This window comes from Mytilus trossulus, chromosome 7, assembly GCF_036588685.1.
Source record: "Mytilus trossulus isolate FHL-02 chromosome 7, PNRI_Mtr1.1.1.hap1, whole genome shotgun sequence".
Lineage (NCBI taxonomy): Eukaryota > Metazoa > Mollusca > Bivalvia > Mytilida > Mytilidae > Mytilus > Mytilus trossulus.
In genome coordinates, this window is record NC_086379.1 from 78,274,975 (window position 1) to 78,289,453 (window position 14,479).

General features: G+C 30.8%; 1 protein-coding gene across 1 annotated transcript; it reads right to left on the reverse strand.

Annotated features, from left to right (window-relative positions):
- Nucleotides 1–5,406: 5,406 nt before the first annotated feature.
- LOC134725899 (protein BUD31 homolog) lies at nucleotides 5,407–14,335 on the reverse strand. The gene is made up of 4 exons (XM_063590169.1): nucleotides 14,155–14,335; nucleotides 9,968–10,090; nucleotides 8,574–8,740; nucleotides 5,407–6,518 (listed from the first exon to the last, which is right to left on the reverse strand). The coding sequence occupies exons 1-4, from the start codon at nucleotides 14,246–14,248 to the stop codon at nucleotides 6,468–6,470; spliced, it is 435 nt and encodes a 144-aa protein (XP_063446239.1). The 5' UTR covers nucleotides 14,249–14,335; the 3' UTR covers nucleotides 5,407–6,467.
- Between the last annotated feature and the right edge of the window lie 144 nt (nucleotides 14,336–14,479).

The window sequence follows — 14,479 nt, forward strand, 5'->3', positions numbered from 1 at the left end:
AACAGTATAAGCCACTGTGGTTGTTTTTATTCCAATGAGTAGAATATTAACGGGTAATTACACTTTTGTCCTCTGTGTCGCATGCTGCATATGATATTGGCATGCAATAAGTTCATATAGCAATAGGTCTTCAAGTTTCTCAGAGCAAAGAAAACGTCATTTACAAAAATGTTTGTAACATCTGGTTCCACTACTTATGTTCCCGACGTAAATCTGTAAATAACGATAGCTGTAATGTTTCATCAATAAGTTATTATTATACTTCAATAAAAGTGATCATTTTCATGTGTGTTCAAATATTGTACATGAAAGGATTGTCTAAAGGAGTTTTTATAGCAATATACCATTTCTGATTAATGTCGTGTAAACGTATTCTTTAAAATCAAATTAGTGATTCAGTTTAAACAGTACCGTGCATGGTTTTTTCTTTTCTTATTTTCATTGTTCATTAAATTTGCCTTTCATTTGTTCTATTGTAAAATAGTATGGTTCAAGATTTTTGATTGATGAGAAATCCAGGAAAAATGGTTTGTTTTAATAAGGTAAATATGTTACCTCTCAGTGGGGTAGTACGGCGAGTAAAGTATTATATATATGTATTGTCATAGAGGGTTTTATCATTTATCATAAAAAATGTCAGGTCTGTCAATTCAACTAGAAATAGATAAGGTATAGTATATAGTGATTTATATTGCTATTCAAAAGCAATGAAAAGGGTATCAACTTAAGGCAGAAAAAGACACAATTAAGATTTTATTCCAAACCCATAACTATAAAACATTTTCTGAAAGTGTTACTGCATCTGCAAAATTTGAGATAAAATAACACTATTCCTGTGTTGTCAACACTGATTGCTCTTTTTAGCATGTATGTGCTTTTAAGCACAATAGAAAAGGAGGAAATAATTATGTAATACTTCTGTATAGAGGAGATGTAGAAAGCCACTTATATATGACAAGTCCATGTATAGCTACATCTACAGATGGACAATGAAATCTATTAATATTTTAACATATGGATTTTTCCAAGTAATGTATATTTTTAGTATTGATAGTAGCCATGATTGATAGTGGATAAAGTCCATCACAATTTCAACCTAAATTAACGGATTATGAATCAATGTATTTGGTATCAGTTGGTCCTTTACACATTTTGAATAACACAATCAGTCATTTTGTCACGGGGTTACGGCAAATAACTCAAGTTAAAAAAAAAACAGATGTACATCTTCATAAAGTTTTGCGCATACGAATACAGTGTTTATAAAATATACATTGTGATATCATTCTTCCATAGGAACACAAACAAAGACATGAAATATAATATCTGTAATATTGAAATATTAATTTAGTTATAACACATCTGCATTCGCGTTTACTTTTGCGCATACAGTTTTTACACACAGTTATGCGAGACAACAACATGTTGGTTATTATTAGGTATACTTCTAGTAATTATTCTTCTGGGGAACAAAAAAAAGAAAATCCAAGTTACCCACAGATTGACTTTTCTAAATGCCGGTCTCTTTGTCGTCGTTTTAATTGGTATTTCTTTCTAAAAGTTAAATTCCGTACACCATAGCTGTAACCTGGAAAATGATTAAATAGAGAACATTCTCCATCATAATCACAGAAGAAGAGTTTATAAAAAAATCTGAAATAATAAATCATACTAAAGCAATTATCGTCATTTTCAATTACAGTTATGTCAATATAATTGTACTGAAATTCTGACTGCGGATAATCCATTTTATAAAGTCAAAGAAAATATACGAGATTTATTAATGAACTGGATTTTTTAGATAGAAAATTTAGAGTGGACAAAACATAACATTATTAATCGGAAGTACACAGTGAAACTGACAGATAAATATTTGTTTTATAAATACATTTTCAGATGGTCTCAAAAAAAGATAAATTAGTTTTTTAAATCAGTAAATTTGCAATAACGAGTACGTATGAACGGTGTGATTGTTTATATGTTTTCTTTTTTCCCTCTGGATTAAATGTTTTCGCTGGTATCTAATTGCTTGTATGTTTTGAATCAAAAAATCTTCACAGAAGTTACAAAGCGAAACATACGTACTACAATTTTTCCAGCTGAAATCCTGTGAATCTTATTTTCTCCAAATTTCTGAACAGTGTTTGCTTCAGTCGCGACTACGCAAAATATCTTGCATTTAGACAGTTTTGAAGAACATGTCTATTATACCATAAGCCGACTTACAAAAAAGTGGAGGCGTATCAAAAGGTCGAAATATCTAGAAATTTATATTGATTTGATTTCGATTCCGAATAACAGTTTCAGAAACATTTTGAATGTATTCAAGACCAGCATTTTGCTTGCGTTAGAAAATTTTGAGCTTTGAAATTGGGAAATGATGGATTCTGTTTCTATTTAGTTTTGCATCGTACTACACATATGACCATACATACAACGAAAATTGGCAGTAAAAAATAACAACCTCGTAACTTAGGATGAAACCAATAAAGTAATTGAAGACAGTGGCGGATCCAGGAATTTTCATAAGTGGGGGCCCACCGACTGACATAAGAGGGGGCCCGCTTCAGTCACACTTCAGTGATTCCCTATATAAGCAACCAAATTGTTTCCCAAAAAGGGGGGCCAGGCCGCCTGCCCCCCCCCCCTAAATCCGCCTCTGGAAGACGATTCAATTTAACCGCCATTATAAGCATGTATATGAATGTCATTGTCGAGCCTGCAACTTTTGTTGCAGAAAGCTCGCCATAGGGATAGTGATCCGGCGGCGGCGTTAGCTCACTTCTTAAAAGCTTTATATTTTAGAAGGTGGAAGACTTGGATGCTTCATACTTTGTATATAGATGCTTCATGTTACGAAGTTTCCGTCAGTCACATGTCCAATGTCCTTGACCTCATTTTCATAGTTCAGTGACCACTTGAAAAAAAAGTTCAGATTTTTTGTAATGTTGAATTCTCTCTTATTATAAGTAATAGTTATAACTATATTTGATATGTGCGTACCTTGCCAGGTCCTCATGTCTGTCAGACAGTTTTCACGTGACCTCGACCTCATTTCATGGATCAGTGAACAAGGTTAAGTTATGGTGGTCAAGTCCATATCTCAGATACTATAAGCGATAGGGCTTGTATATTCGGTGTATGGAAGGACTGTAAGGTGTACATGTCCAACTGGCAGGTGTCATCTAACCTTGACCTCATTTTCATGGTTCAGTGGTTATAGTTATTTTTTTTTTGGTGTGTTTTTCTCATACTAAATGCAACAGGTCAACTATATTTGTTATATGGAATGACTGTAAGGTGTACATGTCTAGCGGGCAGATGGCATGTGACCTTGACCTCATTTTCATGTTTCAGTGGTCAAAGTTAAGTTTTTTGAGTTTTGGTATTTTTATCTAATACTATATGCCATAGGTCAACTATATTTGGTGTATGGAAATATTTTATGATCTTTATGTCAGTCGCGCAGGTTTTATTTGACAGTGACCTCATTTTCATGGTTCATTGCACAGTGTTAAGTTTTTGTGTTTTGGTCTATTTTTCTTCAACCACAAGTAATAGGTCAACTATATATGTTGTATAGAAGCATTGTTAGCTGTACATGTCTGCCTGGCATGGTTCATCTGACCTTGACCTCATTTTCAAGGTTCATTGGTCTTTGTTTAGTTATCTTGATTAATGTTAAGTTTATGTGACAGTTGTAATAAAGCTTTATACTTAGGACTATCAACATAATATCAATGATTAGTACAGAAGGCGAGAAATTTCAGCGTGTGCACTCTTGTGTTACGGAGTAACAGTATTCTTTATTTTATCCTATCATCTTAATTATAGGTATATGTATAAAAATCAAGAAAAAACGCATGTTGAATACTCCTTTGTTTGAACATTTTCTTCCAGTATTATATAAATAAAGTTATAAATTAACCTGTTGCTGATACATGTACAGCTGACTGATTGAAAGTTGTTGGCAATAAGTGCAGTGGCAAATTTTTCATGCATATTCAGACATAGATAAATCAGCAACTGATAAACAATATGAAGGTTCTATAACATGGGTCGAATAGAACCAATGATGGTAAATTTAGACTGCTGCTTGAAAATAAAGGTTTTTTGGAAAGCAGGTATTTTCCTTTGTAACAGGCCACAAACTAACCCAATACATCTGTTACAAGGGTTCTCCAACTTACAGAATGACTGTCTTGTGCCCAACATGGAACATCAAATTCAATATCTTCATTTGTGATAAAATTGAGAATGGAATATGGGTAATGTATCAAAGAGACAGAAAACCAACCAAAAAAACATAAAACAGCACTAGGCCATCAATGGGTCATCAACAAAAGAGAAAAAACAGCATCCAGCTAATCCTAAACAAAATTATGTACTAGTACATTTTAGTATTGTGTTTATGTAAGGGGACTAACTCTAGAGCAGTTAAAGTGAAACCAACAAATTTCAAAATTGATTTGTGTTTTGTGCAGGGACTTTCTAGTACAGAGAGTTCCTGGTCTTGTGGTACTATATATTAAGAAATTATTGTGTGCTTTTATTATTAAGATTTTGTTATTCTAAACTAAAATGCATTTTAAATTTGTGCGATATTGAGGAAACTCCGTTAAAATTCACAGAAATTTTCTTTAAAATGCAAGTTTAAACTATGTGTTTATTACCCTGACACCTTTTTTCACATGATTTCGGAAATTACAGTACTGAGCATTGTGTATAAATTTCATAATATTTGGGTAAGGTAAACTTAATTTAGAAAGCAATGTACAATTTCAGCACTTTTTCGATTTGAAAAGGGGCATAACTCTAGAATGGTAAATGGTTTCAAACTTAAACTGTGCTTTGTGGTAATAACTTATGAGCACTATATACAAGTTTAATAACATTTGGTTGAGGTAAAGTAAAGATAGAGAACAGAAACTATTTTCAGGACATACAGACAGACTAAGATAAAACTTAATGCCCCCTCCTTTCAGCCGGGGTTGGGGTGGGTGGGGGAAGTTAAAAGACATAGCAGAGGCTGACTGAGGAAAGGTGCACACATGTGGTTGTTTTAACATTTTGATGAGATTTCAAGCCATCCTTATCTATATAAGCCAATGAAGAATAAACAAAGATACTGCAATATACTTTGTTTTTATCAATATACACCATGAATGTCATGATAGAACTGAAAAACTCAGAGTTACAATCCTAGTCCCATTTTATTCAGAATACTGCACTTATCTGTCTTGTGACCACTTCAATGTTTACCTAGATAAAGGCATTACTGTAGGTCCTCATGTACATACTTGCAGCAATATTTTTCCAGAATGTCATATTTCAATAAAAAATATTTGGAACAATTAATAGCATAAGGTAATAGAAGGGAGAAAATCATTACTCAAAGTATGTAAATAATTTTTCATTGTTTATTTACAAAATCATTTACATACAAACACACAAAATGAAATGTATATGCTGAAGATGTCATACTACATTGAAGTTGAGTAAAATCAAATGGAATAGACCAACTGATAAAACGACTTCATAAAAAAATCATGAAATACAGAAATGTTTATTCAAAGAATCTAATTTACCAATAAATTAGTAGTCAAAAATATTATTTCATTTGTCTGGCTAATGTTTCAAAACAAATTTTATTAAATTGAAAATTATTGAAACAACTCAAACATGTCAAAGTAAAGACAAAATGTGGCACAAAAATAAGGATTGTGTACTATCTGATGACAGTTTTGATGTTCAAAGGCAAATGCATGTGTCTTTCTTAGCATTGAAAAGATATTATCCATAAAGTTTTTAACAAAATGTTCTACTTTGACATGAATATTAAAACAGATTATATATGTATATAAAAATTTAATGCTTCAGTAGGATAACATTTTCACTTTTTCTTATTAAATAATTGTTTTAAACATAAACATGGAAAACTTCCTCTATAAAAATATCCAATAAACCCACTGTAATTTATCATATAACTTTTTGTAAATGTAGATAAATTACAGCAAATATGATTCAAAGTTACCATTTTTCTCTGAAGCTATTTAAATTGTAGCAATACAGAAATAAGTGGTATTTATTTTTTGTGAAAATGATCAATCCCTATTGTTCTATGCATCAAACATATTTACATTAATTACTCAACAGAAACAGTACATAATTAATCAGTTTTTAAGGCAAACTAGAAAACTTGATGGATTCCAATAATGAATGAATAGACCACATTATTCCTGGTAAATTATTCATTATGCATATATGCACTTAATATCCTATTTCAAAAGTGGATTAGTTTTATAAATGATTATTATCTGCAGAAACAAAATACTGCATGATCATGATGATATTGTATCTTATATGGAACATAAATCAGTGGAAATGTCAAATCTGTCTTTTTCTGTAGATTACTTTTTCTTTTACAATGTCACAGAAGTAAATTCTTTGCCTCCTTTACACAGATTTCAACCTGAACATCCACGACAACCACAGTGTATACATTCAACAATCTTGCCCTGAAAATAGGAAAAATTAATGACTATATATAATCTAAAAGTTTTTTATAAGAATATTAGCTTGGAATTAGACAAAAAAATCTAAATATGATTCAACTTTTTACTTCAAACATTTATAAAAATTGAATATTGAAATAATATTTCACTAATAGCAGTCACTTTGAATCAATTTGTATGCTTGCAGGTAAATTTTTCAACCTCATTTGAATCTGTATTCATTATGTTCATGCAATTTTCAATATCCCCATTAGTGTGAGATAGTCATAGGTTGTGTATAATGTGCTGATACAATATAACAAGTCTATGCATCATCTCTTTCTCTTGGACTTTTTGTAATTTGGATCTTTATTTGAGTACTTATTGATTGATTACTGTAAATTCAAAAATTATTGCGATATTTTTATTATTGCGAAAATTGCATTTCATTCTAATATGACAAAATCACAATAATAAATGCATGCAATAATTTCTGAATTTACAGTAATAGATGATTATGTTATTCGTATCAGCAAAATTTCAGAAATGTATGTCATAATTCAAATATAGATGAGAAAATTGACATTGCAATACATGTATAAACAATGATTGGGAAAATATTCCTATTGTTCTTATCCACGAGTTTGAGATGAAACATTAGAATTATACTTGGAAACCAGATAAATTTGTATCAATTATCTTATGAATACACAAACAATCACATAGTGCTGCTATAAAGGACTTAACATGACTAAAGTCATCTGTAATAAAAAATGTTTTGGTTTACAGAGAAACAGTAAACATAACTTCCAGTTTTCAGACAAATATAAAAAAGAATATGGGGTATGATTTCCAATGAGACAACTATTCACAAAAGACCAAAATGACAGACAGACATTAACAACTATAGGTCACCGTACAGCCTTCAACAATGAGCAAAGCCCATACCGAATAGTCAGGTATAAAAGGCCACGATAAGACAATGTAAAACAATTCAAACCAGAAAACTAACTGCCTTATTTATGTAAAAAAATGTTCATTGCCAAAGTAACCTGATGATGACAGTGCTTTTTGTTGAGCCTTCGACTTTAGTCGAAAAAGCGAGACTAAGCGATCCTACATTCTGTCGGCGTCGGCGGCGTCAACAAATATTCACTCTGTGGTTAAAGTTTTTGAAATTTTAATAACTTTCTTAAACCATACTGGATTTCTACCACACTTTGACAGAAGCTTGTTTATGATCATAAGATAGTATCCAGAAGTAAATTTTGTAAAAATCAAATTCCATTTTTTCCGTATTTTACTATAAATGGACTTAGTTTTTTCTGCGGGGAAACAAAACATTCACTCTGTGGTTAAAGTTTTTAGAATTTTAATAACTTTCTCCAGCTATCCTGGGTTTTTACCAAACTTGGACAGAAGCTTGTTTATGATCATAAGATAATATCCAGAAGTAAATTTTGTAAAAATAAAATTTCATTTTTTCCGTATTTTACTTATAAATGGACTTATATTTTTCTGCAGGGAAACATTACATTCATTCTGTGGTTAAAAGTTTTTAGAATTTTAATAACTTTCTTAACCTATCCTGGGTTTGTACCAAACTTGGACAGAAGCTTGTTTATGATCATAATATAGTATCCAGAAGTAAATTTTGTAAATAAATAAATTCTTTTTTTTCATATTTTACTTTTAAATGGACTTAGTTTTTCTGCGGGGAACCATTACATTCACTCTGTGGTTGAAGTTTTTAAAATCTTAATAACTTTCTTAAACTATCCTGGGTTTGTACCAAACTTGGACAGAAGCTTATTTATGATCATAAGATTGTATCCAGAAGTAAAGTTTGTAAAAAGATTACTCCGTTTTTTTCTGTAATTTACTTTTAAATGGACTTAGATTTTCTTACAATCATAAAATAGTAACAAGAGGAATATTTTTATTGATTTTTTTCCTCATTGTTGTTGAGCCTGGGATTTACAGCATAAATAGGCGAGACACTGGGTTCCGCGGAACCCTTACAAATTTTTATAATAGTCTACTAAATAACATTTACAACTTTATATTTTTAGTACTTACTGCTTCAAGTTTAGACTTGGGGACTCTACAAATGCAGTTTGTTGCAAAGTTTGTGTCTCTAGTTTGTATACAACGTAAACAGCATAAATTTTCATATCCCTGCTTTTTCCATTTTGCGATCAAATTTTTATCTGCCATGTTTTCTTTTAAACAATAATCATAGAGCTCTGAAAATAGAAAGAAATTAATTTAAAGTATATCAATCTTCCATGTATACAAATCATGTAACTTATCTGAGATCACCCCTAGTTTTTGGTGGGGTTCGTGTTGCTTATTCTTTTGTTTTCTATGTTGTGTCATGTGTACTATTGTTTGACTGTTTCATTTTTAGCCATGGTGTTGTCAGTTTATTTTTGATTTATGAGTTTGACTGTCCCTCTGGTATCTTTCGTGACGTTTCGTCCCTCTATTATTTGTGAATTTTTTTTTTAATTATAATGCAAGAAATTCTTATTTCCATAATGGTATATAAAATAGTTCCAATGCATAGCTGTTTCTTTGTCAATAGTGGATATATATTTGGTTAGTTGTGGTATCAAATGAAAGCTTGGGGACTTAGGATCACTGTTACTCTGTAGATTTATTTGAATAATAAAGATGTATATGAAATTTTGATAGAAGGGCACATTTGACCTGTTGTTCTGATCAGAAGTTCCTGTTTTTGTACTCTCAAGCAGTACGCTCTAATAATAAGTATGCATCAAAAAGGTATGTTAATTTTATCAGCACAAGGACATGAAATAACTGCCACTTTGTGTGAACTTTAGATAAAGTAACCATTAATGCTTGAAATTGTAGAATTTAACATAGAAACAATAGGGCTATGAATTAGTGGTTTTACATGTGTAATGTATTAAAGTATAGAGATTTACTGCAGATAAAATAAGTGTTTTTTAAAAAAGGTTGATGTTTCAGATAATTAAATTTGATTCCATAACATATTCTCAACTGTTTGTCTTACAAATAAGAAAGGAAAAATCACTAACTTGAACAAGTGATTTTTTTTTCTCACAAACATCACATTAATATGGAGTAACTAAACTAACCAAAAGAGAGACAATCTACACATTACTTCAACATAGAAGTAGCGTGCTAGTGAGAGTAGTCAAACAACAACAATAGGACAACACCAAATGAAGGAGCATTTATTTTACTGCTGAATATTCTAGTTTTGCTTAGATTGCCTGTCACTTGAATTGTTATACATTCTAGTAATTAAATTAATCTACCAGTATTTCTATGCTTGCAAAATATGCTTATACTAAGGAGACAATATTTAATTGTTACAAGTGGTGTTTTAGTTTGCTGCTGCATAATAAATGTTTCCTAATCCAGTCTCATTTGGTAAAAATATATGGTGTGCTTATTATTGCAAATGTACAATTAATCATTACCTCTACTGATTGCTTTCCTGCGATAAAATAAGTCATATATGTATCGTGATTTCTGATGATGCAGTCTGAAGATTGGCCACAAAGCTTCAACTTTTCTTTTTCCCTCATGTGGATCTGTTTCAGCTGTAATTACAACATACATTGATACAGACTATTATGTTAATTAATACTTAATTCTGGGGATAATCATGTACATCTATCAATGCTGTCATGCATGACTATATGCAAACGCCTTTCATGTAATTCAGTTCTATAGTCCTGACTGCATTACTGTGAAAAAACTTAAATTCGTGGGTATCAATTTTGATGTTTTTGGCAATATTTTCATGTTCGTGGGTGTTTAAATTCAAGGGTTTTAGTTTTCTAAAAAAAATAATTAAAAAATTAAAACCTTTAGTAAAGAAGGCTACAAATAGTCTGGATTGAGGAAATTGCAAACATTGACCCTTGTAAATCGTAGTGATAACACTAATTAACCCATGATAAAGTGATCAACAGATTGAAGACCATCAAAGGTGATAAAAATAATTAGTCCTAAAACATGTCACCTAAAGAAAACACTTACAAAAACAAATGCTATGAACGTGTCTTGAATTGTCAAATAATTCTTATCAAAATCAAGCCCAGCATGAAACTAATTTCCCATTTATGTAAGTCTTACCATGGAAGTAATATTTAGATATTACTTCCATCATTTTGTCCATGGTCTTACATATATGGGAAATTATAGTTTCATGCTGGGCTTGAATTTGATAGAGATCTTTTATTATATGGGTATAATCCTGCATGCCGTTGTAGTTCTATGACTGCTATTAAAGTATTCTCAGATTTGTCGTTATTCAATATATATTCACTAGATCATATCGAGGATTTGTATAGTTAGTTAACTATACAAATCCTTGATCATATCAGCATGATCAGTAGTCAAACTTACAAATGGAGATCTTTCCATGTCTTGATTTGGACAACTGTTGTTTTATTTCGTTGGACACTTATATTTGTGGATAAAGTAATCCACGAAAACCACGAAAATTGGTACCCCACGAATAAAAGTACCTTCACAGTAATCGAATTGTAAGTAACCAAAGTATATGTCTTTCTTGGACAAATGTTGGAACCATGTATTTCTGACATGTCTGACAGGTAAACGGACAGAAATTCACAGGACAAAAAGTCACAAAAATGGTAGGACAAAAGTCACAATTGACAATTTTATTCCAATAGGACAAAAAGTCACAAATGAAATTTTCATGGGTTAAATAGGACAAAAAGTCACAGAATATTTCCCGAAAAATAATGATTTTCTCATATTAACATCTACCCAAGAGTTGAAGTGAAAACAATCAATATGACTGTTAAAGAAAGTTTGTCTCAACAAAAGAACCGAGTATTAAACTATCAGACTAATTTTTTGTTGTAGTTTTATGGCTTTATTGCTGTACAGTATTAGTTTTGCTCATTGTTTTAAAGTACAGCTCAATGTAATAAATTGTCTTTGATTTATTTTGTCCAGTGTTTTTCTGGCCGAGTTATAATGTATGGGTGTTGGTCATTGTTAAAATGCTATATGGTGTACAGATCAATGTAATAAATTGTCTTTCATTTTTGTGTCTGATTTTTTTCGGCTTGCTATACAGAAAGGGTTATGAGTAGATAGTGCTGTCTGTTTCATGTTGCTGCGTACTTTGGCTAACTGGATTGATGTATCATCAGGTGCATGGTTATGTGGTTGACTAGGGATTGGATTATCATGCTGTAGATCTGTAGATAAGTTGCCTCTACAGCCAAGACTTGACTTTAGGGTACATTTCCACCACTGCTTAGTCTTTCTAAGAGCATGTCTAGTATAGATGTAGCCTTCATAGCATAGCTTGGAACCACCTTTGTTACTTTGTAGAATTTCCATTTTGGAATGATGACTATATTCTGCATTTTTTTCCTTTTATATCATTTAAAAAAAATGAACACCTGGCACATAATTGCTCAATGAAACCATGAATGGTGAAATCGCAGACACAAAAATGTATTTATGAATAGAAAGGGAAATTCATGGTTTTAATTTGAAGTTGATTGTTTGTATTGCTATCAAGTAGATACCTTTCTTTCCTGCCAATTGGAAGCCGTAATATTTTCATTGCAATTTAAGGGACAGGTGATATGGCATTGTTTATTCATTAATTAAGCTGATCCTTGCCTTATTAATGTCCTTTTGTTATTCAATGACCAATGATAATATGCCTTCTTGTGAAGCCATATCTTGTTATGACACAATAGTTACAAACAATGATAGTAAAATTATGAAGAAAAAATATAATTATATATTTATTTATATTATGAAGAAAAAATATAATTATATATTTATTTATTTATTTCCATTTTATTTCAATAAATATAGGCTATATAATCTCAAAAAATTTAATAAATTACATATTCATTAAAAATATAATGTTTGAAATTCATCTTTTTCATGTAAATCTAATACATGTAAATATAAATAAATTAATACTATAATGAAAAATATATTGATTTGTCATGTTTTTAATATTGCAAAGGATAAAAATCTTTTTAAAATCATTCTTCTTTTTTTTACATATTGCAAAGAATAATATTTTATTAAAATAATATTAACTGTGACTTTTTGTCCTGTGACTTTCTGTCCTACATTCGTCTGACATTGTCATCATGGTCATAAGCATGCAATTTTCGTTTATTTTATACACACACATCAGTTAAAACATTGTACATGCAATTTAATGTCTGGCAAGGGTTGATCTTAAAAATGATTTCCAAGGCCACACTTAAAAATATCTTGGTTTGCCCAAACCCTACCCAAAGGTTGAGACAGTGGGTAGGTAGGTAGGCATTTTCTTTTTTTTTCAAAAAAGAAATTGAAGTATTAGATGTTTATTAGTCTTCATGTCTATTTCATTAAAAAAAAACTTCTCCAAATCAGGACAATAAAAGAATTTGAGATGGCAGCTTTTATCTTGGTAGGTAGTGTTTGGGCAAACAAACCTATTATTTATTATGGCCCAAGGGTTTATAAGTCCTGATTTTTTTTTTATAGTTGTCTGTCATGTCTATTTGAACAGAGTATGTTTAAGTTTGTTGAAAAATTAGCTGATTAGTTGTAATGCTGCACAAAATAATTATTTTCCTTAGATTTGCGTAGAAGATTACCTGATTACTAAAATGCATTCTTTTTAATATCTTTATTGATATTTGTTACCAAGTTTAATAACTTAATTTATGCAGTCATTAAAGAAAATAAACTTATAAATTCTTTTAATGTTTTTCAATTCGTACATCACGGTTTTTACTCATTCCAAGCTTTGATACTACAAATGTAGTTTATCCAAACAAAATGTTGTTTTTATAATTAATCCACCGAAGACAATAATACAACAATCAGTGAGAATTATTATTAATATTATGAACAATTAATCCTCCAAAAACACCCAATCAATTTTAAATAATCCATGTGTTTTCATGATTTTCAATCATAAGTTCCATATAATAATTTGAATAAGTTTATTAAACTTATACCTGTATTTTTTTTATAAACGTCATGAACGTAGGGAGGACAAATCCAGGTCGAACAGTCAGGGCAAACAGGTATTACAATATATTAAGGGAGAAAACACACTGACACACCTGATACTGTATTTTCAGATTCCATATTTTCTGAGTGGCACACCAAATGCAACCATATACAATTGGTGCCAGCAACAGGTTGAATAAAATTTTGTTCCTGCTTGTACATGAATTGTATATTTTTTTTCAAAAAAGGGAGCCTTCACAATGCTTTCAACACATGATTCTGTCTCCACCACAAAACCTGTATATACAACAGTAATCTTTTATAATGTTTGTTGCAGACCATGAAACATGGACAAATTCTAATCAAATCTGCACTTGGTAAAATCGCCACCTGGTCAAATCAGTACCAATAGACATAGAAAAAGTCAAATCGGCATGGAAAAAAATATGTGTATTATATAAAATATTATTAGATGCCGAATTGACTTTCAATAGGTGCCGATTTGACTTTTTCTAAGGGTGCCGTATTGACCAGGTGCCGATTTCACTTGTACCCAAATGGACATGGTAGATAATTTCTTAAATAATTTTAATTTTCAACAGAGTAGACTCAGTATTTTCAATTTCTTTATTCCCTTCACGTTTACCTTCTCTCATCTTTTGGTCCAACTCGTCTATTGTAGGTTCTATCAATTCCCATCCATCTGGTGGAGGTTTTCTACTTCTTTTCACTTTAGGCATTTTGATGTTTATGAAAAATGGACAGGAAGGATTGACAATACGTTTTGGTTACACTAAAAGAGTGTTTATTTCCGGTAAATAAATATAAAACGCTTAAGTTTATCAGATTTAATGTGGTAAATTATAAATATTACAATAAATCTGATTTTAGACAAAATTGCTTAATCGTTTTAATATATTTTCGTACATGAAAAATTTCATGAAACAATTCAATATATTTTTATTGAGACC